The following is a 27,924-nucleotide window of genomic DNA, read 5'->3' as shown; positions in this document are numbered from 1 at the left end:
TTAGGAGTGAAGTTAATTTCAGATACACTGAATGTCTCATTTATTTCAGCGATTTACATTAAGATGTTATGTAGAACAGGTTTGTCTTAATTGTGTGCTGTGAAATCAGACATGTGACCAATGACATGTTGGTGGGCACACCCCCTTGGGGGCTGGACATATTGGTGGGCACACCCCTTGGTGGCGGCCATGTTGTCCTCCTTTTTGGTATCCAAAATATGGTCACCCTACTCCTACCCATGTTCCCCAACAACTGCTGTACATAGGCTTTCCACCTCTACTACTGAAGGTAGCATATAGCCATCAGGACTAGTAACCATTGGTATGCTTCTCCTTCAGGAATTTATTAATCCCCTTTTAAAGCTATCCAAACTACATCTTGTGGTTGCAAATTCCATAGTGGAACTATGTGCTTTGTGAAGAAGGACTTTCTTTTCTCTGTCCTGAATCTCCCAGGGATAAGAGTAAATGACAGTTTAAACCTTGCGTGTGGAAGTATTCTTTGTTAACAACTTGCTTAGTGTATAAACCTATATACATATTACAAACACACACACAGCCCCAAACCATACAGATAACTGACAGATATTTTTTTTTAAGACTAGGTTTGAAAATAGGTGTGTGTGTGTGTGTAGGTAGCCCCCTCTCCACTTTAGGTGTTTTTGCTGGCAAGCTTAACTAAAAACAAAACAAATGGGGTTTTATAACATGGTTTTATTTTTCTTACAGTACCATAACTCAATTAGCTCATGTCATTGTCTTTTTTAAACATTATGTCTAGGTGATTAAAAAAATAAGTAAAAGGTGAAACAACATACCAACAAGATAGATATTTCGGGCAGTATCCAATGTGACGCTACTGCTAGTGTAAATTGTGTTGCACTAGAGTAAATGATCTTGAGTGCAACACCGACAGCGCTTGCTGGAGTGACATGTTTCCCTGGAAGGTGTAGGTGTTTCTGTGCTATTGCTCATTTACATAAGCGGTAGTGTCACAATGGATACTGCCTTTTAGGACCAGTTAATCTAATGTAATCTTATACCTTTGGTTAAACAGTAAAATCCACAAGCCACTGAGAACTGTACATGTTTAAGGTGCCTTTGGAAAAAGAATATAGTTTTTTATTTAATATGTTCAACTACTAAAATATATTATTAAATCAGTCAAATATATACACTCATTTCTCAATCAGAAATAAACCAAACCTGCAAATCATATCGGCACTAATTTTGTTTCCTCAATATTCTGTCTCAACATCTTTCTCAATTCCACTCATACTTGCAGGAATCAGTGAGAGCTCCAACACTGAAAGCAATAACTTCTACTACCTTGAAAAGTGCTAGGCATGTGCAGCAACTGTGCCAGACCCCGGTGCAGCCACATCTAAGAATGTAGCAAACACCATAATTGTAAGTGGGACCTCAGAGCAGTCGAACTCAAGAAGTTCTGCAGGATCTTGACTCGTTTTTCTTTCTGATTAAAATTATCACACACTCTTTCATTCACATATCCACAAGCATATAGTATGTGAACATATACATGAACTCAAGTGATGCATCAGAGATTGTATATGGGTTCACTTGTAGTTGCCCACAAGGCTGCAAAAATATGCAAACACGTGTTCATGCGCATACATAAATTCACATGCGCACATGCACAACCTTCCAACTCTCAAGTAACAAAACTTCCCAGTGGAATTAATATTCTCACTCTTTTAACCATCTTAGTTCAAATAATTATTATAACAGCCGTCTTCAGCCAGCTAGAAAGAGATCTGATCACTTGTTTAAAAATACTCATTCTTGCTCAAAGGAAATCTCTGTTACAAATAACTAAAGCCTAACAATTCCCGTTGAAATTAATACAAAAAGCCTATTAAATTCCAAAGATCAGGCTCTCTAGAAGAGAGTGGGAATAGACACATTTGCTTAGAAAGTGCAGTTCTCATTTATGAGCATTTTTTGAGGACAGTGCTTAGATTATACAGTCCATAACATGAATCTGAAGCGTATCTATATCAGGAAGAATCATTTCACACTTTGGGCAAGAATGTACCGGGAGATTCCTTTGTTGCTGCCGCCAACCATCTTGATCTTCTGTTCCTGAAGAGAGAGATTTTTTCAGTTTTGAGAATTGAAGTACTTAAAATACATACAGAGAAGATATAATACAACAATGGCCATTGGCCTGACCCAACCATCTCAGTTATCGTGTTGAAAATCTCCAAAATCAGAATATTTTTATGGCAAAAAACTAACTCAGGCTTTGGATAAAACCAGCTGCATACTTCAGTTGGAAGTTGTATGCATATTTGCCAATCACGTGGGTGATGCTCTCTCCCTTAGTCCAAAAGTCCCTCCCACCAAATAAGTTAATAATAATAATAATAGGCACCCCTGACCTGAGTAAATACATTGCATACATATTTACAATATGCAAAACCTAGTAAACATCCGATTGGACTAATGCAATGTGTTGTACGCGGGGCTGCTCTTGAAGATGACTCAAAAGCTTCAACGAACACAGAATGGCCTGTTCAGACAACACGCTAAACCAGTGGTTCCCAAAGTGGGCGGGACTGCCCCCTTAGGGGCAGTGGGATTGCATAGGGGGGCGTTAAGAGGCAAGGAGGAGGCGGGGGGGCGCTCGAGATGGTCTTTTCCGAGAAGCGCTTCTCCAGAAGGTCTTAAAACCCAGGGACATTTTTATGGGAGAAGGTAGTTTGGTCCCAAGCCATATAGGGGAAGAGTCCTTTTAACGGTGAATTGAAATGTTTCAAAAGCACCAAAATGCTAATGAAGAGACATACCCTGCTTGGTGTGCCCTGCCACACCGGCTGCAAAACAGAGGCGTTCACTCTCTTTTCCCTCCTTCCTTTGGCAAGCCTGAGGCGGGTGCTTCCCGCTATTCTGAATAATGCCCAGGGGGAACTGGGCATGAGTTTGTGGAACCAAGGGGGCGGTTACCTGAAAAAGTTTGGGAACCACTGTGCTAAACCATGCTGCTTAATCACAAAATGGTTAAGGGGATGCATTAGCAGCATGGTTTAGCGTGTGGTCTGAACCGGGCCATAGTGGCTCCTAAAGTGTTTAACGGGTGTGGCCAGATGGGCTCATATTACACCGATTCTAAGGGAGCTGCACTAGCTGCTTCTGTGCTTCTTAGACCAATTCATGATGTGATATGAACATAAGAAGAGCTATGCTGAATCAGACCAAGGGACCATCTGGTTCAGCATTCTGTTCACAAAGTGACCAGGCAGCTGCCCATGGGGAACCCACAAGCAGGACATGAGTGCAACAGCACCCTCCCAACCATGTTCCCCAGCAACTGGTGTATATAAGCGTGCTGCCTCTAATACTGGAGGTGCCATACAGCCATCACGACTAGCAGCCATTGATAGCCTTCTCCTTCATGAATTTGCTCAATCCTCTTTTAAAGCCACCCAAATTGGTGGCCATCACTATTTATTTATTTATTTATTTATTTATTTAATTACATTTATATACCGCCCCACAGCCGAAGCTCTCTGGGCGGTTTACAACATTTAAAAATAGTAAACATTAAAAGTATACAATTTAAACACACACACACACACACACATAAAAACAGTATAAAAACAACAGTATCCATTTAAAAACAACAATTGTGGGGTCCATTAAAAACAAACTTAACGTTGTTAAATGCTGTTAAAATGCTGTTAAAAATGCCTGGGAGAAGAGAAAAGTCTTGACCTGGCGCCGAAAAGATAACAATGTTGGCGCCAGGCGAGCCTCATCAGGGAGATCATTCCACAGTCGGGGGGCCACCACTGAAAAGGCCCTCTCCCTTCTTGCCATCCTCCGAGCTTCCCTTGGAGTAGGCACTCGGAGGAGGACCTTAGATGTTGAGCGCAGTGTACGGGTAGGTTCATGTCGGGAGAGGCGTTCCATCAGGTATTGTGGTCCCAAGCCATGTAGGGCTTTATAGGTTAAGACCAGCACCTTGAATTCACTTCCACATCTTGTGGAAGTGAATACCATAGTTTAACTATATGCACTGTCCTTATCTCCCACCAATTTTCTTCATGGGATGCCTCTAGGTTGTAGTATAATGAAGGAGAAAAAAATCTCCCTCTCCGCTTACTTTACACCATGCATAATTTTGTACACCTCTGTCATGTCTCCCCTCACCCACCTTTTCTCTAAACTAAATAATCCCAGATGTTGTACACTTTCCACATAGGGTAGTTGCTCCACCCCCTGGATCATTATAGTTGCTCTTTTCTGGGTGTTTCCCCAACTCTACAATATTCTTTTTTACGTGAGGTGACCAGGACTTGTACACAGTATTCTATGTTTGTTTGCATCATAGAATTGTATAATGGGAGTATGATCTTGGCAATTTTATTTTCAGTTCCTGTTCTAATTATGCCTAACGTGGAATCTGTCTTTTTCACAGCAGCTGCACACACTTCCACTGGGCTGTCCACCACAATCCCAGTCACTGCTAATTTAGATCCCATCACCTTCTACTTGAAATAGGGATATATATATATATTTTCCCCAAAGTACATCACTTTATACTTACCTACATTGAACTGCATTTGCTATTTTGATGCCTGTTCTCCCAGTTTGGAGAGGTCCTTTTGGAGCTCCTTGCAATCCCCCTTTTGTTTTAACCACCCTAAATAATTTGTTGTCATCAGCAAACTTGGTCACTTCACTGCTCACTCCTAATTCCAGATAATTTATGAATAAGTTGAAAAGCAGGTAGGGTCTCTGCAGGACCCTACAATCTATACCCCTCCATTGGGAGAATTTACCATTTCTTCGTACACACTGCTTTCTGTTCTTTAACCAGTTACTGATCTATAAGAGGATCTCTCCTCTTATTCCATGATAACCAAGTTTGTTCAGGAGTCTTTGCTGAGAGACTTTGGGTTCATCTACACCAAGCAGGATATTCCACTATGAAAGCGGTATATAAAAGGCAGGAGCCACACCACTGCTTTGTAGCGGTATTGAAGTGCACTGCCAACTGTTGGGGCCCATTGACACATACCATATATCGCTTTCATACCACTTTCATGGTGTTATATCCTGCTTGGTGAAGATGTGTCCTGGGCCCCAACAGTTGTCACTGCACTTCAAATACCACTATGAAGCAGTAGTGTAGATCCTGAAGTGCACTTCAATACCACAATAAAGTGGTATTCCTTTTATATACCACTTATATACCAATATATACCTTCCTTTTATATACCACTTTCATACTGGAATATCCTGCTTGGTGTAGATGAGCCCTTTGTCAAAAGCCTTTTGGAAGTCCAAGTAAACCATGTGTACTGGATCACTCTTGTCCACAGGTTTATTGACACTCAAAGAGTTAGACAGGATTTAACTTTGTGTAAGCCATGTTGATTCATTTTCAGCAGGGCTTATCCTTCTATGCTTTTTAAAGTACCTTCCAAAGGTATTTTAACTTTAAAAATGGGTGGAAGAACCTGTGGTCCTCCAGGTACTATTGAACTGCAACTCCTATCAAGCCTAGCCAACATAGCCAATAGTGAAGGATGATGGGAGTTGCAGTCCAACAACTTCTGTAGGGCCACATATTCCCCATCTTTGCTTTAAAGTCTTAAATAGCTTGGAACCCAAATTCAGCACTCCGTTTATCAGCCTGCCTGTGCCTCAGAATCTTCCCCAAATGCCGTCTACTTGCTGGAGAAAGAACCTTCTCTGTTATGGCACACCATTTGTGGCACACTCGTCCCACAGAGATGCAACTGCGCTGACCTTACAATAATTTTGGCACCTGGTCAAAACGTTTCTATCTGCCTGGACGTTTTGTTGCTCAGTCTATCCTACTTGTTTTACTTCTATTTTAGGATTCTATTTCATTGTTTTTGTTGCATTTTGTGGTTGTATGGCAATTTTTGGCTATAGTTGCTATTAACTCTCCTGATATCTTTGGTTAGGGTGGTTTTATAAACATCCTAAGAAATAAACACCCTACAGTTGCCAAAATAGATGAGCTTGCAAATCAGAAGGTTCCTATGAAACAAGCCTGGGTTTGTTGTGTGAACCTGCAGCTGCACTGTTTGGACTTTTAATCTCAGTTTAGACTTTTAATCTCACCTCCTTGGGAAAAGTGCGATAAATTATCCTGATCTGATGGTAGTCTAGTTCCATGGCGAGTTTGCATTTCTGCCAGTGAGTTCCTGAGGAAGAGTGAGAGGGAGAGAGAGAGGAGAGTGTTAATGGTATGCTCCCATTTTCCATGAACAGTACTAAAAGTTGAGAGGTGCTTCCTGAGATTTTTGGCTTTTTTAAAGAATTGGCAACATCGTCTCTTCTTTTCTCTACTAAATTGGACCCTGTTAGAAAAGTACCAAGTCCAAGTCAAGTTTATTGTATTTAGCAACCAGCCATTATACAGTTTCACATAGATGTGTTTCATTCATTCATTTGTGCCCAAGAGCAGGGCCAGCACAAGAAATTTAGCAGTTCTAAAAGTTACATATTTGTTAAAATCACTGAATAAAAAACACAGTTTTTTGAGGGATGATCTTCCCTTCGTCCGAACTAGCAAAGGAAGGATATAAATTTTCCTATTGTCTGAACAGACTTTGCATTCTAAAATAAAACGAGTGACATCTTCTAAAGTAAAAAGGTTGCAAGGGCAACCTCTGGCTTCCTTGGGGATACCCTGGAGGCGCCCACACAGTCTACCACCTATCCATTTCTCACCTGCCAAGGTCTTCACGGTCCTGCTTCTCTGTCAGTAAGTATGTCAGCTGCACAGCTAGTTGCTCCTTTTCTTCGTGGATCTTCTCCCGTGCTGCTCTTTCAGCGTGGAAGTCAGAACAATACACCTCCATCTGATCAGGAAACAAACAGAAATAATGATCTGAAATTACTTTTTTAATTTTTTAAAAAGAAAGAATTCCAAACCTTTTATTATAAAGAGTTCACTCTGAAGGAAGTCTCACCAAATTCAATGGGACAAACTTCCGTGTATGTGCTGATAGGAACTCCACTATAGAAGATGTGAACTTTTGCAGACCCTCATAGGGTGGACGTTACTACGTGCTCTGTACAAGGGCCAAGTACGAACTGGTTCAAATGTATTTTAAGTTTACCCACATACAAAAACCTGTGAGGAAAATTAGGCCGAGACACAGTCACCTGTCCAAGGGGCTTATAGCAGGGGGCTATTCCAAACACAGTGACAACGTCACTAGAAATTAGGTGTCTACTAGTGTGCCTATCATAAAGAAAACATAAGTCGAAGTTGGTGCTGTGCAAGCCACCATCTTGGCCTCAGTTTCAGGCTGATTACATGAGAAAAGCAGTGACACTCCTCAAAATGGTGTCTGCAAATGTATTTGGGGGGTAATGTTTTCCACACTGTGAACTTTCAAGGATCAGGATAGACTATCCATCGAAAGGTTAGACGTCCACACATTTTAACTCAGCTTGGTAGCCAATTGTTGTTCCTGGTAGCTAGTAAGGCCAAGCTTTCTTTCCTGCTTCATAGAGGCCAAGTAAGTGTCCAATGAGCAGGGTTTACAGAGCCAGCAATGTACTCTTCCCTCCAATGACAATGATGCTACGTTCTGGTACAAGATGGAACTGGTGCCATTTTGAAAGAGGTGCACACCGCTTCATAGTGTTGCTGGCAGCTTTAAAAGAATATACTTCTGATTTTTCCTGCTGATTCCCAGAATTAAATATATGGTCCCCGCTGCCAACTATATTTGCTGATGCATAAAAAGAGCAAAACTTCTAATATTAAACCCAGCTTGGCTCCTCTGACTCATGGTATGCATTCACTATGGTTCTGGATGCAGGTGAGGTTCCCTGTCTTTATTTTCAGATACAGTGCTACAACAGAGGCTGAAGCTGCACCTACCAAAATGTCCCTGTGCTATGTAGCTATCAGAGATACGGCTGCTTTCATTTAGGGAAGAATCTGGAAACTCCACATGGTAAAAGTTTAGAGAAGAGTGGAGGGGAAAAAAGGCACTTGGGCAAAGACTGATATTATACATGCTTGCAACTCCCATAAAAGAGAGGAGAACTTTTCTATAGTCTCTCCTATCTTTCCTTGCCAAGGAAAAAAAATACTTTTGGGGGGCTTGCTGATCCATGGGTGTGTGTTTTTAATCTGTGCCCTACTATCCCTCACCCTGGCGCCTTCAATCACTCTTTATAGAGAGAGGGTAACTAGAGATTTCACAGTATCTGAACGGGCAATTAAACCATGTCGACAGGTGCCCGTACCTGTGCTTGGAGGACAGCCACGGTCTCCAGCTCTTCCTCCTGCTTGGCAATGGTCTGCTTCATCTCGTCTATCTGGAATTGTTTGGCAGCCAGTGCTTTCTCTGCTAGATCCAGCTTGTGAATCAGCTCCTCGGCCACTGCCTTATCTACCCTTTCGGCCTGCAGCAGGTTGAAAGCAGAAACAAAGTTGAAAAAAGAAATATCCTTTGAACTCCAGTGGGCTAGCCACTTAGAACCATGAATCAGCTCACTACTGAAATGTCTTGAGTATTTATTAGCCTTTTGTGCATTTATTATATTTTAATCTGCTTTAAATCCTAAACAACCCTAAAAACCCAGCACAAGAGAAATCAAACACAAATCCAGCACAAGAAACATTAAACACACAGAGATCATTTCACGTATAGGCAGAGCTAAAACCACCCCCAAACGCCTCTGGAACCCAGCCTCTACCTAGCATTGCTATTTTAGGGGTCCGCCCAGAGGCATTGTGGGGAGGGCAAAAAAAGGAGGCCTATAACAAACAAATCTATATACTTACTTATACCTTTTATACATCGAGTATATATCAAAATAACATTTTAAGAAGTGTTTATGTTATAAACTAACAGTATGAAAATTGATCAAACCTTTCAAAATATTGCTATACAATATTCATGTGCTTAAAATAAGGTCCCCACTGCAAGAGCTATTCTACACAATTAGCAGACTAGAGGGTAAAGCTGTTCCCTGGACCAGGTGGGTGTGCATCACATGACTACTTATTCATACAGATGTCAAAGATCTCTCTGACATTTTAGGATGCAATCATACACATGTTTCCCTGGGAGAAAGTCCCATTGAACTCAGTAGGGCTTATCTCTGAGTAGACACATATAGGATTGCACTAGTTGTCTATGTGCAAGAGAAGGAATTCTGTTGGGTAAGAAGGCAACTTTCAAAATCCTGGATATTTCTTGTATAGTAAGGATGTCATCCTATGCATCCTTGCTTGAAAGTAGATCTCATTGAAATAAATGAAATGTACTTCTTACTACACACGTTAGAATCAAAGAGCAAGTTGCCACAATAGTTCACGTGATGCCCAAATTTACACCCCTTCAACAATGTGTACATATTACGCTTTCAGAATATGTGTGGCGTAGCCAGAAACCATTAGGGAATTGGTCATAAACTTTTACAACATGCTGTTGGTCCCCTCTTTCACATTTCACTAGGATTCTCCTCCAGAGCAAAGCTTACCTCTTTGTTTTTCAATTCTTCAACTGTCTGCATTGCGTCCGTCAGTTCAGGTAGGAGTTTGCTGTATGCATCCTGCAGTGTATTAAATTTGGCTCTTTGGAAGGCAAGACAAGAATATATGAAATAGCCCTACTTCCTAAAAAAAATGACCTGTTTAATAATTTTCACTTTTTCCTACTTTTTTTTTAAAAAAAACAAATAAAATTAAACAGAACAGGAACAAAGGGAAAAAAAAGTATCTACAGATTTTGCATTCCTTAGGCTTGTTCAACACATGGCAACAAAACAGGGTTTGCCATTCAACAGGGAGCCACTATTAATCCTGGTTTTCTGATGTGTGATGAGTTTTTCATATTTGTTCCCCACCCACCCAATTATTTGTTTACCCAGAGCAGGAATGGGCAACACACTCCTACCCCCACCACCAAACTTTTCCCAAGATAACAAAGCACACAGACAGCACGCACCTTCTTTGGAAGCAGAATTGTATTCCCAGAAGCCTCCCATGTGTACAATTCTGCTTGAAAACAAGGTGCATGCTCCTGGCACACCTCGTTCCCTTGGAAAAAACCAGTTTTTTCACAGCACATTCAGCAGCAGTGGGGCAAATATTGTGTAGTTGCTAAGGTGTAATCTGGGTTCTAGTCCCCACTCAGCCATGGAAACCCACCGGGTGACTTTGGGCCAGTCACAGACTCTCAGCCCAACCTACCTCACAGGGTTGTTGTTGTGAGGATAAAATGGAGAGGAAGAGGATTTTCCTTGGAGGAAAAAAGGCGGGATATAAATGTAATCAATAATAATAATAATAATAATAATGATGCATAAATAAATGCCTGGGGTGGCAGGGGTGGGGTGCAGTCCCCGGTGGGTTCCAGAGGAAATGCTGGGCCCCAACACCCAGAGATTGCCCACCCTTAACCTAGAGTGTAAGTTTGGTATAGAACTAAGAAAACGTAATGCGTTTCTTCAGACAATGACTAACTTAAGGAGATTTCAGCTAGAGAACGTAATCTCCTGAAGCCTAATCAGAATCAGAACGTTCAGGAAACAGGAAGAAATGTTTATTTCTGGACAGATTCTTCTCTGGGAGCTCAGTTTAGCTGATCAGCAGTGACACGTGGCAATCCGGTTCCTCGCCTGCCCTTGTCTGAAGGCATACTCACTTCTCATCCTTTGTTTTGGCTTGCTCCAGCTTGATCTCCGACTGCATGCTCTCCACCTGAAGTTCCAGCTTCTTAACGGCGTACAACAGCTGCTGCTTCTCATCCAGGTCTCCAGCACTTTCACAACGTTGTCTTTCAAGAATCTGACACCTGGCAAGTAGAGGAATCAGAATAAGGATCATTTCATCGGTCTTGCTCTTGACATCACACGTCACAGAACCCTGGCTGCCTAAATGCTTCAGAGCAGCTCCACAGTTTATGCAGTAATTGCGTTTTCCGCAGGCACCCTGGCGTCCTGCGTTCAAGATATGAAGCTCTGATGTCCTTGAAGCCTCCGTCTAATCAGCCCCTCGGAGGCACATGTAGATGTTTTTTTAAGGTGGTGCAGAAGGCACTGTAATGCCAGTGTACCCATAAATAGAATTGCCACGTCAAGAGAGCCAGTGTGGCATAGTGGCTAAAGTGTTGGGCTGGGAGTCAGGAGATCCGGGTTCTAGTCCTCACTCGGCCATGGAAACCCTCTGGGTGACTCTGGGCCAGTCACAGGCTCTCAGCCCAACCCACCTCACAGGGTTGTTGTGAGGATAAAATGGAGAGGAAGAAGATTATGTACGCTGCCTTGGGTTCCTTGGAGGAAAAAAGGTGGGATATAAATGCAATAATAAATAAATAAGTGTAGAGGTCCTCGTCAGGAAAGCAACAAATGGTTGAAGGAAGGGGCTGGGTCTATCTGGGAACCTGGTGAGCTGGATTGGGGTCCCAGGAGGGCTGGAAGAACAGTATGTTGCTTTTCTGGTCTGTGGAACCACTACTGTGCTGCAATGAGTAGCAGGTAGAGGGAGAGAAATGTTTTAAGCACACTGGCTTGGAAGAAGGGTGGGTCTCCCCTAGCAACTGGTTGTACCACTTTAGGGAGGCTTTGCCCAAATTCTGAGAAATTCTTCATCTCCATTCTGCTGATTAAGCGCAATGGCCCTCTTACTTTTCTTGCAACCTCTTCTGGATCACCTCGGCTTCTTGCAACTTCGCATGCGTCTCCTGAAGTTCTTTGAACAAGGCAGTCACTTGCAGGTTTAGAGTTTCCACTTCATTGCCCATCTGCAGACAGACAGACAATTCAAAACCATCTGAAAAAACCAGGACGATTCCCCAGACTGCTTCCAGATTTACTTATTGTTTATATAGCCCTGTTACTGTGTCTTGTATCTCTCTTCTTCTTCAGTAAAAAGAGAGCAAAGCAGATTGAGATCAAATAGTCTGTTCTCTAGACCAGCCCTCTCCAATCTGGAGCCCTGCATATGTGATTGACTACAACTTCTATCAATGACCATGTTGGCTAGGCTGGGGATGGCTGGTCTAGACAATTCAGCCTGCTCAGGAATAGGAGACCCTTTTTTGCAATGGAGGCAAGGTAGGCATCGCAGCCACATCTATATTGTGGCAAGCTGTTCCTGCAAACCCAATATACATTCCCAACTGATTCTATAAAGCAAACAGTTGTTCTTAGCTTGGGGGAAGGGCATTCTGTTAAAGTGGGAGACACAGAGGACTGAGAGGCTTGGCAAAATGACATGCAGCCAGTAAAATGTTTTGCCTTTGTTGTGGTGTTTTTTTTTTACATTGTCCTTTCTCCCAAAAACTCTATGCCTCTATCATTCCCATTTTACAGCAAAGGTACTGAATTAAAAGAGACAGCAAGCAGCTGATGGCCACCCAGCAATTTAGTGCCTTTCAACACTAGGAAAATAGAAAGCTGTCTTTGCCCATTAAACCATCTAGCTCAGTATTGTCTAAGGCTGGCAGTGGCCTTCCAGGATTTCAGCCAGGAGTCTCTCCCTGGCCTATGCCAGGGATTGAACCTGGGTCCTTCTGCATATAACACATGCACTCTACTACTGAGTTGCAGCCTTTCAACAACACTACCATCTGAACTGTAGCTGGATTAAAACTGGGATTTGTATGTTACAGTGACAAGCCTACACATGGAGATATCAGTAGAAATCATCAGTCATGAATTGGTTTGTGAAAGATTACAGGCCATGTTTTAAGCTACCATTTCTTTGGGTATGGACAGCCTGTCCCCATGAGGCATGCCTAAATAGGCCCCCTGCAGCCTTCCCCAAACTGGCACCCTCCAGATGTGTTGGACTACAGCTCCCTTGATTCCAAGCCAGCATGGCAACACTCATGCTGGCTGGAATTATGGGAGTTTTGTACTACTGTCTCAAGCCTCTACAACTTCTTGAGTTTCTATGACAACCAGAACTAGTCAGTGGCCAAAGTGAGAAAATGGCTTCCTGAGGAGCAGGTGTGTGAGAAGGTTCTGTGTGCTCAAACACCCCTCTCCATTTGCTGCTCCACCCAACCTGCTAGCTGAGGAAGCAGCCTTCATCCTGTTTTGTGGTATGGCCTGGAGTAACAGGATAACAATACTACTTTTCAGGGTGAGAATTAGAAAATAATGGCTGCAAAGTGTTTTGAACACTCAAAAACCACTGTAGAAATGCTAAGTATTAATAACAACCATTAGAGAATGGCCTCCAAATTACTTTGTTTGACAAAGTATCTATCAACTGAAAGTGCATATTGTTGTTTTTGAGGTCTTTACTTCCTCCCAAAACTCTGATCTAGAAAAAAACCCTGAGTAGTATCCAATGTTAGTCCTACATAGAGTAGGCCCATTGAAATGAATGGGACTTAAATTAATCTTGAGGTATCACCCACCGTAGTCAAGTGGGTGACATGGTTATCAGATATTAATTTTATTACTCTGGTGTTTTAGGATTTTAAAATTGTATTGCACTTTTATCTTTTAAATGTATATGTTGAAAGTGCCCCCATCACTGATCATGCGTTCACGCTTAATCTAAAGTGACTTGGGAGGATTTTACTGCTTTGTGTTTAGGAACCAGGCTCTGTAATACAGACATGAAGGCGCATCGCTTCATTATTTATCACCTAAGTCCCCTGACTGGGCATTTTGGAAGGGTCAGGGTATACTTGGGACTTTCCGAAGGGTCCTTGGAAGGGGGCTTATCAAAGAACAGAATGCAACATTTTATACCGGTCATAGGCTGCCAAAATATGGCATTATTTATGTAAGAATGTTTTTTGTTTATGGAACATGTATGGGACTTGTGATCAGTCATGGGAGGGAGGAGGGAAAAGTATGACTTCCTCAGAGCAACTTTGAGTATAAGAGTATGCTGATGTGGATGACGTGCAGAGAGTTCAGTCTTCGGCTTGCTGGAGGTAGTTCTAATAAAGCCTCTGAATCTGGACCAGTCTGGACTCGCTCCTTCCCTATTGGATACGGGGAAATTTCCCTGACATTACCCTAGAAAGGTGGCCTATAAATATTTAAGTTCACAAACAATTATGGCTAATGGCATTTTAACTATACCTCCACGCCTCCCCCATTTTATGTTTTTGGAGAAATGATAGGAAACCTCCATTATTATTATTATTTTACCTCAGCTGCCCATTTAGATATGAATGACAACACAGGCAGCTGCTTGAATCACAGGTGTCCGTAGACTGTCATAGCAATAAGCCAAGCCTGGAGTGGCAATGATTAGCTCCTTTTCTATCCCGGGGACTCTGACCTGCAAGATGTCCATGCTGACTCCCCTCGCCTCCTTCATTTGGTGGCAAAGATGGACCATTTGGAGCACTGGGGATATATCAGAGGTGGTGCCATCTGGAGTTCAAAGAGGCCACTCCACTCTGCCAATCCAGTTTCAGGAAGGCAGGCTTGCAGTATCACCCAGCGTGTCACAATGAGACATTCTGAGACACAATGTGGGAGACCAGCATTCACATTAATAGACAGGTTGGGTGCAAACAAATGCATGGGAGACTGAAGGAAGTCCACTGGCCATTAGGTTACAAGCATTACAGAATCCGGCAGGAGGAAGGACGTTTCTACACAAGAGTCACGGGAAGCATGTGGCATGAATAAATGAGTGGTACTTACGCTTTCTGCTTTCTCGTTGGCTTCCTCTTCCTCATGTTCTGTTTGAGTGCCTCTCTCATCCGTTTTATTTTCAAGTCTCAAGAGCCTGTGAAATGTAAAAACCCATCTCTAAATATATTGGCCTGGAGACAGAGGGCATGTCTAGACCTCCCGGCTTTCTGGGAGGGAGGGGGAAGGATCTTCCAATATGGTGATCACGGGATCTCCCCCCAGATGGAGGACGTTGCACCTGCCATTTTTTTTATTGCAAATGAGCGCAGGAGCACTCCTGCGCAAGGGTATGTATGTATGTGTATGTATATGTATATGTGTGTGTGTGTGTGTATTTGTGTGTATATATTCCCAGTCCCCCCACCCCCGATGGTCAAAGAGCTCCTGAGGAGCCCCGTGCCCGGTTCTCGGCTCCTTGCGGTTACTCACGAGAAACCAGGACAAACTGGGACAGCTGGCCACATGTCCTGTGGTCTCGGGATCATCCTGAGAACACGGGGGGAAAACGGGATTAAAGGGTAGGGTGATATCCCAGGGAAAGGGAGGGATCATTCCTCTCTGCTCCCAGGATCCCCTATGCATCATGTACAGGGACGATCCCAGGACAATTCCCAGGATATCACCCCATCTAGACATGCCCAGAGATCTGCCCACGCAAAGGAGCAGGCAGAAAGTGGCTTTTCCAAACAGGGTGGGGCTAGGGCATGGGGGAGGCACTCACAGAAGGTACTTCCACCCAATTTCCCATGATCTCCCCTTTCTCTCATGCCACAGCCCACCCCACTCAGCAGGGTTCCCTGACCCTTTAATTTCAGGGGCCTGCAAGAGAGAGGAGGGGTTAGGAAAGTCATCCCCCTCCTACCTCTTTCTGCAGGCAGATGTCTAGATCTAACTCATTAGTATTTAAGCCATATTGCTATGGATTTGCTGGAGGAGATGTCAGGAGAACATCATGATCTTCAAGGGTACTTTCCAGGTGCCCTTCCTCATTCCCCAGACTACACAACACATCTTTATTCACTATTCAGTTACTTCATTTGTGGGGCTGGGATATGATAGAACCCTACACCAGAGACAAGCGAGCAGCACAGATCAAAACCACTACAACTACTGGGCATGTTCCCTTGTATGAATAGAATGGACAGCTGCTAGTGAAATAATGCTAAAGATCTATTTTAAAAAAATTAAATGGAAATGGTGAAAATCTAGAAGTAATTTGGGTCATTAGGGACTTAGATAACTAGTATAGATGTACAGACTATTATGAAATCCATTGAACACTCAGAAGTATTAATGCTAAATATTGTTATGGTCTTCAAATAAAAGGACTTAGCAGCCTTGTTTGAGCTCATGTCTACCTCAAACTCAGAATAATAATTATGAAGTAATTGCTGGTACCTGTTCTTGAGTTCCTGCACCTCTTTTTCCAACGCTTCCCTCTTCTGAGTCTCGTTCCGGAGAGAATGAAGAAGCTGGCTGACGGTTAACTCTTCAGTTTCCAGATATTTTTTTGCTTCATCCACAGATCTGCTCCTGCTTTGATGAGATACAAGAGATCTGGTGTGGTGTAGTGTAGTAATTAATTTGTTATACTAGGACCAGGGAGAGCCGGGTTCAAATCTCAAGCCAGTCATGAAGCTCACTGGGTGATCTTGGACCAGTCATTCCCTCTCAGCCTAACCTACTTTACAGGGTTGTTGTGAAGATAAAAGGGGCAGGGGAAAGAGCCATGTAAACCTCCTTGAGCAACTTGGAGAAAAGGCAGGATATAAATGAAATAAATAAAAAACATCACTAGGACAGGTGATTCTGATACAGTAACCAATGATAAAAATGGAACATAAGAAAATTAAGATAGAACCAGCAGCAAGGGGTAAATAAAATGCACGGCATAAAACAAATTAAGACCAGCAGCCATATAAAGATGGACCACAGAGCTACTGCTCCTTGGAAAGGCACCTTACTGGCCGTTGAAGAAACATAAGAATAGCTGCTGGATCGGAGCAAAACCCATCTAATTTAGCGTTCTGATTCCAAAACTGGCCAGAGATGCACCTGGAATCTCACAATGGGGCATGAAGGTGATAGCCTCACATCTGATATTCAGGAGTATATCACTTCTGTACATGGAAGTTCTACTTAGGTGTCCTGGCTAATGGTCATTGATAAAGCATTCCCTCATCAATGTATCTAATTCTTTTTAAAGCCATCCCTCCTCTGTATCCAATGTTCAGAGGAGAGTGCCATTGCATGTGTAGCCAAAAGGAGGAATCAAGGAAACCCCAAGTTTTGCAGAACTACAAAAGATATTTAAAATAAATAAATAAAAGGGAACCCCACCCCAAACAACCCCACGAGGTCTGAGCATGGTCAGTGACCACATAATGCTGAGGGGATGGCATGGAGTATGCTTAATAGTAACGCTCCAAACTGCAACATTTTATTGCAGGTCGTTTCACTTGTCTGAGCTAAAGGCCATCACCACATCATATAGTAGCAAATTCCCTAAACTTGAATATTCATGGAGTAAAGCTAACAGCCGTTCATCTATCCTGAACCGACTGTCAATCTAACTTAATGAAGTAGTTCTAGGTTCTAGCACTGAGGAAGCGGGAGAAAGATCTGGAAAACTGGTAATAGCAGATAGAAAGCTATCTTCTATTTCCAACCTGTTTTCAATAGCAGTCTTTCTTATGTATCGCTAGCTTGATATCTGTTTGAGCAATTACACTGACAACCTGGTAATTTGGGAAGCGATGTTTCCCATGAGAGGGACCAGGTGTTTGAAATATTTTGGGAATTAATATAACACTTCACCACTCTCCTACACAACAGATACTTTTGGGAGTTTCCCCTTGTATTTTCCCCTCAGCTCTGGATTCCTTTTGTTGCTTCTAGAGAAAACACACACCCTCTATTCACCTTTTCCAGACCATTTATTTTATTTATTATTGCATTTATATCTTGCCTTTTTTCCTCCAAGGAACCCAAGGTGGCGTATGTAACCTTCCTCCTCTCCATTTTATCCTCACAACAACAACCCTGTGAGGTAGGTTGGGTTGAGAATCTGTGATTGGCCCAAAGTCACCCAATGTGTGGCTGAGTAGGGACTAGAACCCAGATCTCCCGCCTCACAGTCCAACACTTTAGCCACTACACCACACTGGCTCATAATTCTGTAAGTCTATATTCTGAGTTTTTCCATTACCATCCCAACTTGTATTTCCCGCCCCTCCCCCAAGCTGTAAGGCCCCATTTCACTTAGGATTTCCTTGTAGAAGAGGTAACTCCAATGCTTTGATCGTTTAGCTGCTAACGTGTATGTATTCAGAAGCCAGTCCAGCCAATTTCAACAAGCCTTATCCTCATACAAGTGTACAGGGGACTGGAGCTCTACGCTCCAGTTTGTACCTTCTCTATCTGTAAGATATCCCATTTCAAACAGGGTGACCAGAGCTGCAGCCAATATCCCCAACGTTGCCATGCCAGAGATTTATGTAACATATTCTTGTTATTTATGTAACATATTCTTGTTATAACATCCTCTGTTTTTCTTGTTTTAAATCCCTTTTAACTAATGAAGATCTATGGACCAGGAAGAGCAATGCAAAACAAAACCAGGAATTTGGAATAACCCAGGACCTCTTCTTACATATAGGTAGCTGTGTCACCCATTATTTTGCTATTAAGATCTTGATTTTCTTTTAAGGCTCCATTCACTTCTCCTTCCTGTAGAAAATGGAAGAAAAACAACTTTTACGCACTGCAGTTAATCAACTTACTTTAATAGCACTAAATACATACCGACGATCCAATAACAACAACAATAATGAATAATAATAATAATAGTAATAATTTATTTCTTACCCGCCTCTCCGATTAGGTCGAGGCGGAGAACAACAGCAAGCATAAAATACTGAATCAAAATACTGATTAAAAACATAGTATACACTGTTAAAAAACATCCTAAAATTCCAATGGATAGGCCAGCCGGAAGAGGTCAGAACTAACATAGCCCAGAGCTCTGGGTCTTCAGTAAATTTCTTTGGATTTTTTCCCCCTTCACTCACAGGAATTCATTATATGAACAGGGATAATTCATTGCAAAAACTGCTTGGCCAAAAGAGCTCCAATCTCTCAATCTTAGCAGAATTGGCTGTCCGGTCCCCAGTCTAGGCCATTTTTCTCTAGTGTTACATATGAGGAAAGCACATTTTGCCAAAATTGCTACCAGACTGAACAAACATAAGTTTGCCCCAAATGGTAATGAACTCTCATGAGAAATGATCAAGCCCTAAAACAACCCCCTATAGGACCACAGCGCAGAGGTGACAGGAAGACCCTACGGAGGGCCAAGTTGTTTGGATAGTACTAAACAAACTGAAAAGGATGCAAAGGCAGCCAAAAGCTTTCTAAACTGGACATAATTCAGCAAATGACCCATTGCAACTACAAAGCAGAACGTTCTCTTCCATAGGCTGCATTGTATCCAAAATATTCCATTCCCCCTTCTAATCTTGTTTCAACCAGAGGGCTTTTTCCAGCCGTAGCACCTCTGATATGGAATAACCTCCCCAAGACTTGCCTGCTGCCAACTTTGCTATCTCTTAAGTGCCAGGCAAAACCGATTTTATTCATCCAGGTATTGCTCTTCTTGGCTTTTCTAACTGTTTATTGTTATTGCTGGATCTGCTGTTTTTGTATCTGGTTTTTTTTTTGTGTTGTATTGTATTTTTTAACTTTGCTCTTGTTCTTGTTTTCAACCAGCCTGGAACCAGAAGCAGTATAGAAACATTTTAAACAATCCTTTACAGGACAAAGTGGCAGAGGTACAGAAACAACAATAAAATGGGGCAAGGAGAACCTTGAGACCAAAGGCCCGATGTTTTGGGCCAGACTGAGCCCTTAATCTGTGGCACGTAGAACAGAACAGTACTATTGCCATCCTCTTACATAGCCAAGCTTTAATTAGAGATGTTGTGCTTTTAACCTTAGGTTTGATGGAATTATGTATCTATTTCATTTTAAAACTAGCCAATAACTAAAGTTCTCTAAGCAGACATTTTCCTAATGGGAAAAGTCAGCTGACAGCATCTCACACATTATTATTATTTATACTGCCCAATAGCTGAAGCTCCCTGGGCGGTTCACAAAAACTAAAACCATTCAAAGTATAAAACAAACAGTATAAAAACATGATATAAAATGTTTGTTGGGGGGCAGGGGAGGGTGACAGGTGTAGCTTACCTGCATCCTGATTTCAACAAATGAGTCTTCGGTTGTGGAACTGTTGAGTTTAAGCTGCAGCTCTGAAATTATGGCCACCAGATCCGCCTTTTCAGCCTGGAGCTTCATCACTTGGGTCTTCAGCTGCTCCAGTTCTTGTGCCATCTCCTTTTTAGAAACTGGGCATCCCTAGGAAAAGTAATCAACGGGCAGAGTTAGGCAACTTCAAGAGCAGTTAGACGCTAAAGAAGCACAAACTGAGGGCCAAATTACCTAAATGACTGCCTATCTCCACATTCACCTGTTTGTGTACCAAAGGTGGGCAACTTTGGGCATCCAGTGACCAATTTTTTCCTCAGCCCCTGCCAGTCCCCAAGGGGCATGGGTGCCACTGGCCACATGCCACTGAAATGCAGCAGCAATAAAACAAAAAGAGTGGTTTGCTGTTGAAATTTGGTGGCAAACCACTGCAATGGCTTAGTAAGGCCAAATTTAGCTTCTAAGCTCGGTCAGCCTCTGTAGAAGTTTTCTGCTGAAGTTCAGTGGCAAACTGCTAAATTTGTTTGCATTTTTGTCACTGCTGCTGTGTATCAATGGCATAGCACTGCTGGGGGACAACAGGGGCTGGCAGGGGCTCCATGTAGCCCACATATTGCCCACCCCTGCTGTACATTGAGACCCTCTGTGGAGGAACTTCTCCAAGTACACCACCACCACCCGCATCTGAGGAATGGGCCTTCTCAATTGAGATGCTTTGACATCAGAATGCTCTTCCGGTGCATACATTGATGTCATTGTGCCACATTCCCATAAAGATGGGCATTTTTTTGCCTATTCTGAAATGCTACTTAAATAATGCACATCCTGCCATTATCTCCATCTATAAACCCATTATTATTATTAATAATAATAATAATAATAATTTATTTGTTACCCGCCTCTCCCTCTGTATCGAGGTGGGGTACAACACAAATGCAAACAACATATAACTAATTAAAACATTTAACACTAATACATGATGTTCTTCTGTTTATCTAATATGTATTTTCGCAAAGCAGCAAGCTGGTCCCAGGCAGAAAACCTTTAGAGGTGTTGATATGGCGCTACAGGACAGCCGGAGAAAACAGGACATGCCAGCACCTATCTGAGTCTGCCATCTACCACCAAGTGTGAATGCAGCTGTTTGTTGCTACCATAATATCAGAGCTATAGAACCTGAGAATATCTATTGGTATGGGCACAATACCCTTTGGGGCAGTTGTTGAGTTGGCCCAATTCTGATTGGTGTCCAAGGCAGAAAATTGCCTCTCTCCTTGCAACAGAAAAAGAATATCAAGCAACAATTTGCCGCCCTTTCAAAGGAGCCCAGATCTGCTGCCTAAGGCAACCATGCCACACACCCTAATAACAGAACAGGCCCTATTGGGATTTTAAACCCAGAGAAAAGGAAGTATTCATAAGAGGCCTAAACCCAAAGGAAGGGCGGAGTAACTAAGCAAAGCAATTTCTACCCTCAATATCACAATATCTCAATATTCGTAAGTGTAAAGGAAGACAAAGAACTAACATTTATTGTTAAAAGTTTGTATGGTTTGCACAGATCTAAGAAGACATTTTGTAAGAATAGGCATTTTACCAACAGTGCCATTTTATAGATTCTAGGCAGTATCCAATGCTGCCACTCCACCTGCGCCATGGACTTAGCGCGGGTGTGACCACTAGTGCAGTGCCAGTAACGTATGCTGACGGGATGGCATACGCTCTTGACATTGTGCTAGAGGTTCCTTACACTAGTGCTACATAGATGTCGTAAGCGGACTGGCAGCGTTGGACGCTGTCCGCTGCCCTCTGCCCCTTCTCAAAAGAGCATAATTGTAACATATAGGACATTTACAGTGCAAGCCTAAACATGTTGACTCAGAAGTAAGTTGTACTAAGTTTAATGGTCCTTATCCCCTACTAAGTGTGCTTAAGATTGCAGCCTTGGGCAATTAGCTATCTGTAGTAGCTGTGATTTTATTCTTGTGTCAGGCAATAGAACAAAGTTTATCTAACACCTGTTTTTTTAGACATGCTTCCTCCCTCCCCTAATAAATACAAAAAACCTGTTATATTTACATTTGTGAGCCCTTCCTCTCTTTCTTCTAGGGTCTTGAGTTGTTTTTTGAGTTCTTCATTCTCAACACATTTAGTTGCCAAGCATTGTCTAGCTTCCTTGAATTTAGTCTCAAAGAACTCCCGCTCTTCTTTCAGCTTCTCTTTCCACACAGAAATCTCTTCAAAGCGAGCCTTCATAGCTTGGTTACGTTGCCTCATGGCTACTGTTTGACATGCAGAGATCCAGCATTAGCAAATGTTAATACATAACGGCCCCTTTCTTCCCCCAAAATCTGAATTTGTAAGAAAATACTTTGGGAAGGGCATTTCCAGATAACACCAAGGCCTTGGTAAACAGCAGACATAAGAATATACTCTTTGGAGGATCTTTGTTTCTGCGGTCAAAACACAGTACGAAACATTTATGTTTTGTACTGCTCATTAGATTCATTCATGTATTGCATTTATATCCCACCTTTTTTCCTCCAAGGAACCCAAGGCAGCATACATAATCCTCCTCTCCATTTTATCCTCACAACAACCACCCTGTGAGGTAGGTTGGGCTGAGAGCCTGTGACTGGCCCAAAGTCACCCAGTGAGCTTCCATGGCTGAGTGGGGACTAGAACCCGGATCTCCTGACTCTCAGTCCAACACTCTAGCCACTACACCACACTGGCTCTACAGTAGATAAGGTTGCTAGGGGAAGATTCCTAAAGTCTCTGATTAGAGTCTTCCTAAAGAGACCAACATTTTGTTGGCAGATCTGCTTCTTGGTGGCAGAGACAGGAAAAAATGTGTCTTATACAACTGTGACGTTTGCAGCAGCTGCTGAAAACAATCCACATGAGGGATGTGCTGTCTGCTGCTGTGTCCTGTTGGGGTTTATGGTTTTAAGCAAAGCAGAGCAATCCTATGGTCCTCGAGAGGGCACCCCAGCGGGCCTAGATGAGCTCCGAGAGCCATGGACCCACATGGTCCTATAGCCTCTTGGTCGCTATCCCCACTCACTGCCAGTAAATCAGCTAGGTTCTCGAGGTCATACTGATGTATAATAATTTGCATGGACACTGAACATTGTATCATAACAATTTCCTTAAACCGTTTTGTTTTTTGGCTTGACTTCAGTTTAAGACACCACTTTTTATAATATTGGACTATAACTCCCATCATCTCCAGCCAACACGGCATTTTAAAAAGCCATTTAAAGGCCAAAGAGCAAACTCCCTTCACAAGTCTCTTCTGCTTCTTACACCCCAAATAAAAATTAGAGTGGGAGCAGATTAAAGCCCACTGCTCTGTGCAGCCAGCCAACCAAACTCCTAGGCAAAGCAAGGCCAACTGTAGGTTGCACCCAATGTTAGTCCTACTTAGAAGTAGGCCTACTGAAGTGAATGGGGTTGTAGACTAAGACTGGATTCAATCCAGCGCTTTGCAAGAACTCCAATAGAAACCAGCAGCTGCTAGAGCAGCCTTCTCCAATCTGGGTCCCAATAAATGTGTTGGACTACAATGCCCAATCATACCCGCCCACTGCTCATGATTGCTGGGGCTGATGGGAGTTGTAGTCTAAAACATCTATATAGAGGGACCCAGGTTGGGGAAGGCTGCACTGGACAGTCCATAAGAAATTGGACAGCTGTCAAACGTCTGCCTTATATATTTCAATGGCCAGGATGTTTTCTACCTGCACTAAAAAATGACCCAGAAATGACCAGAGGCTCATTCAAGTGGTTCGAAAGCTTGTTGTCTGAGCCATCTTTAAGCATCACACCTGTGAGAGGCTCAAGTTTATTCCAAGCAAGTTCATTGTACAGCAAACTCAAAGGCTGTGAAGAAAGTGCACGTAATGGTAAATTTTCACCTTTAAGCTCATTGTTCTCCATAATGAGCTCTTTCATTTGCTGGACCATCTCCTCCACCGTGGATGTGCCAAGGGTGGGGGGCGACAAATTTGGATGCCCATTCTCCACCTCACTCTTGCATTGCCCATTTTCAGCAGGACTATTGTATGACTCCTTGGACATTGCTACGGGCACTTCATTTAAAAAGGGGAAAAACAACATAAATAATAAGAAATCTTTCAAGGACTGTGGTACAGATTGTGCATGTGTGGCAAGGAATAATGTTATCTGGACTATTAAATTTTGACCAGCTCCCCCTCTAAAAAAAAGAATTGATAATTAAAAAATGGAGTAAGATCATCAGTACCTATGGACTTGTTGACATGCAGGGGGCAACAGGACCACACTTGTTGCTCATGTCCCCCACCTGTGGACACACACATTAGCAAATTCCCCATCCCCTGCAGCCATGCATTATTTGACATTAATGAGAAAGGAATGTGAATTGCACATGGTTCTTCCTTGCAATTGGGAACCCTTATTAGTAGAGTGGCGTAACGACAATTTCTGGCCAAATCATGCACACTGTGAAATTTGGTATGGTGGTATTTAGGAACATGTAGATTAAAATTAGATATAGAGACATCTCAGGAAATCATCATAACGGCCGCCATCTTGGAAAATGGCAGCCAAAATCCAGTTTTTGCACCATAACTCTATTATTTGTAAATTCACAGAAATGATGTCTTTGTACAAAACTAAAGAGCATAAAATTTGCTACTAAAAACTCATTAACCATCTTTTCATAGGAGCAATCCTTGTATGATCATACTGGCAGTGAAGAAGACGTAAACAGTGCCAGGAAAGAATGACTGGCAAAAAAATGGAAGGCACATGAAATGGATCAACCATCAGTCAGGGATGCTTTAGGGTGGATTCCTGCATTGAGCAGGGGGTTGGACTCGATGGCCTTGTAGGCCCCTTCCAACTCTGCTATTCTATGATTCTATGATCCCACCAATTTCAAGTGCTCTATTACATTACTGTAACAAACTTTTCTATTGTTTTCAATTGCTGCTGTGTCACATCAGAGGCTGGCTGGGATAACTCTGCAAATATGGCAGCTGCTTCAGGGAAAGACTTCCACGTCTCCCAAGCTTTAACTTTACCATGCCATTTGAAGGAAGACACATTTGTCACAACCTGTGGAAGAATGGGAGAGCTCAAAATTTCAAGTTATTTTCACTAACTCACCCCCCACCCCCAATTGATGCCTCAATACATATTCTTGTTGAAAAAGGTGCAAATTATGACCTCAGAAAGTTTCAGGCTTGCAACACAAAGTGCAAGATTGAAATGAGGGTGAGATAGTACATCTTGTTGACTCCTCAAACAAACGGGAAGGAATAAAACCTTTATATCTCGACAAGGGTTGCTCCTATGAAAAGATGGTTAATGAGTTTTTTTAAACAAATTTTATGCTCTTTCATTTTGTACTAAGACATCTTTTCTGTGAGATTTCAAATAATAGAGTTATGGTGCAAAAACTGGATTTGGGGCACCATTTTCAAAGATGGCTGCCGTTCTAATGACTTCCTGGCTTAAGGGAATTCCTTAACCATTTTGTGGTTAAGCAGCATGGTTTATAGCGTGTTGTCTGAACCAGGCCCCTGAGATGCCTCTATATCTAATTTTAATCTACAAGTTCCTAAATACCACCATTCCAAATTTCACACTTGTATCACAATGTGCACGATTTTGAGGCTAAGCCGTTCTACTATATTGGCCCAAGATTCCGACATGCATATAACTGTACGCACACAGGGCTGTTTTTCATTAAAGACGAACACACAGCCACCGGAAGGGCACAGCCAACAGATGCACCAGCATCAGGGCATGGCTAGCAACCACAGTCCTGTTCTCTTTGTATTCAATGAACAAGTGAAGGGTGTGCATGTCATATGAAACCCACCCACCCCATCTTAACTTTTGTAAACCGCCCAGACAGCTTCAGCTGTGGGGCGGTTTTTAGATGATGATGATGATACTCATCATCATCATCTTAGCCTGCAGTGCTGAGAACAGCAATAATAATAATAATAATAATAATAACAACAACAACAACAACAATCATCCCTCTTCTAGACAACCCTTAAAGGCTTAGGAAGCACTTTAGTGCCCTTTAAGGGTCACCTTAAGTGCAATTAGAGGTGGGTAAAATAAGAATAAATAATCCCTCAATCCGCCTTGAAAGCTGTTTCTGGACACAGAAAAAGAGCGGCGCCTCCTTCAAAGTATCTGGATTTACTCTCATTCATACACACAGACACGGTGCCTCCGCTCATCCCCTGTTGACGCCACTTCACAAGACACGCGCAGGGCACTTTCGTTTTGAACTTGTCAGGAGTTACTTTCGCTTTTCCAGTAACCCATGAACGCCCCCACCGACCCCTTTGCCACCGCTTCGCTGCACGTGACACCTTTCGATAGCGCCCAAGGCTTCAGTACTCTGCAGTGTTATTCCATTGCGTTTATGTTACATTAATTAATATTACATTACATTTTCTGAGCCGCCCAGGGGGCTTTCGGCTATTGGGCGGTATAAAAATGCATTTAATAAATAAATGAATAAATAAAAATTGCTGCCTTTTATCCTCGAGCAAGGAAGCCAAAGGCGGCTCTCACAAGGTTCTCCTCTCCATTTTTTATCCTCACCACAGTCATGTGAAGTAGGTTAGGCTGAGAACCCGTGACTGGCCCCCAAGCCACGCAGATACCTTCATGGCCCGGTGGGGACTAGAACTCGGATCCAACGCTCTAACCATTACACGACACCACCCACACTTTCCTTGGTAGTGAGTCCCGCTGAACCGGGCCGGGGCTTGCTCCCGAGTAAACACACGCATCCGATCGGGGCTGCTGGAAACCAGGGGTCCTTCTCAGTCCTCCCCCTCGACTCCCTTCGCCACCAGCCTCCCGTGGACTCACTGACCGGCGCGTCTCTTTGCTTACCGGAGCAGCAGCAGCAGCAGCCACAACCCGGTCGCCAATCTCAGGGAAAAGGTTAGTGTCTCGCCTCCATGGCGTAGATTGCAGCCAGGAGCCTTTTCCAGCGCTGCCGTTTCCTTCCGCTGCAACAAGCCTTAGGCAGGCAGTGAGTAAGCAGCAAAACCAAGGAGAAAGAGCCGGGGGGGGGGGGAGAACCTGTTTTGTTTTGAAGCCCTTTCACCCTTGCCTTGCCCCCGTCAGCTGACTGAAGCAACGCCCTCCTCCACGCCCGCTTTCCCGGGACTCTCTGCGTACATCACGGCTTTTGCTTCCGCAGTTAGAGATGGCTAAAGTTTGTATCACTTTAAATTCGCATCTAGCAGCTAGTCCTCCCTTTTTTTACTCGAGAGCAGTGGTTCCCAATTAGCTAAGTACTGCAGACCCCTTGCTTTTCAAATGCCAAGCCATGGACCCCCTACTTTTGAAAAAAAATTGTTATCTCTATGGTAGTTACCTGTGCGAAGCAATTTTTTGGGAGAATATAAGGGGTAGCCCCTAATAAAGGATTTTAGGGATACTAAAAAACAAACCATACAATTTGTGATATTACCACGCAAAAATGACAATGATTTAGTTAGGAATATAAAGACAAATTTAATTTTACTAGCGTCTAGTTTACAATTGAACAAATTATGACATGTCTAGAAGCTACTAAACCTAAATGCGATGGGAGAAATCATGGCTCTTTTTGTCCCGAACAATCCCTTCCACATCCGGTTCAATATTGCTTACTTTTAATCTCAAATCTGGATCAACATCGAGCCGATTTCTAGGCTTGTTCTTCATATAACAAAATGTCGAAAATGTTTGTTCACAAAGATATGTGGAACAAAAGGGAACTCAGTGTTTCAAAGCTTTTTCACCCTAACTTCTTATAATCAGGAAAAACCTTCACCCAGAATTGGTCCAGTCTATATTCTTTGAAAAATGATTTCAATGAACCATCACAAGTCACATCAGCAAGTGCGTCTTGCTCTTCCGCAGATAGAGTTGTTAGTTGTACATCACCACATTCAAAAGGATTCCTTCTCCACGAGTTTTCAGGATTAGGTGCAGGGAAGAAATCTC

General features: G+C 42.8%; 1 protein-coding gene across 3 annotated transcripts; it reads right to left on the bottom strand.

Annotated features, from left to right (window-relative positions):
• Positions 1-699: 699 nt before the first annotated feature.
• On the bottom strand, positions 700-26,991 carry OPTN (optineurin). 3 transcript variants are annotated; one of them, XM_063134267.1, is made up of 14 exons: positions 26,821-26,991; positions 23,829-24,002; positions 21,988-22,190; positions 19,891-20,058; positions 18,296-18,372; positions 16,042-16,179; positions 14,653-14,737; positions 11,659-11,774; positions 10,677-10,826; positions 9,511-9,604; positions 8,269-8,427; positions 6,733-6,863; positions 6,121-6,203; positions 700-2,103 (listed from the first exon to the last, which is right to left on the bottom strand). In XM_063134267.1, the coding sequence occupies exons 2-14, from the start codon at positions 23,989-23,991 to the stop codon at positions 1,976-1,978; spliced, it is 1,695 nt and encodes a 564-aa protein (XP_062990337.1). In that variant the 5' UTR covers positions 23,992-24,002; positions 26,821-26,991; the 3' UTR covers positions 700-1,975. The 3 variants fall into 3 exon arrangements, with proteins under 3 accessions (XP_062990337.1, XP_062990338.1, XP_062990339.1); XM_063134268.1 differs by having other exon boundaries at positions 16,042-16,176; XM_063134269.1 differs by having other exon boundaries at positions 21,988-22,187.
• Between the last annotated feature and the right edge of the window lie 933 nt (positions 26,992-27,924).

Source organism: Elgaria multicarinata, chromosome 9, assembly GCF_023053635.1.
Source record: "Elgaria multicarinata webbii isolate HBS135686 ecotype San Diego chromosome 9, rElgMul1.1.pri, whole genome shotgun sequence".
In the NCBI taxonomy this organism is placed as follows: Eukaryota; Metazoa; Chordata; class Lepidosauria; order Squamata; family Anguidae; genus Elgaria; species Elgaria multicarinata.
The sequence above is the reverse complement of the archived record's forward strand: the minus strand, read 5'-3'. Positions and strand labels throughout refer to the sequence as shown.

Coding starts and splice junctions, on each gene's coding strand:
- OPTN (XM_063134267.1), bottom strand. CDS start 23,991: ATGTCCAAGGAGTCATACAATAGTCCTGCTGAAAATGGGCAATGCAAG. Junction 18,373..19,890: donor TTGTTGAAATCAGGATGCAG/GTAAGCTACACC, acceptor CATTTTCTACAG/GAAGGAGAAGTGAATGGAGC. Junction 10,827..11,658: donor CAGAAGAGGTTGCAAGAAAA/GTAAGAGGGCCA, acceptor TCTACTTGCCAG/GTGTCAGATTCTTGAAAGAC.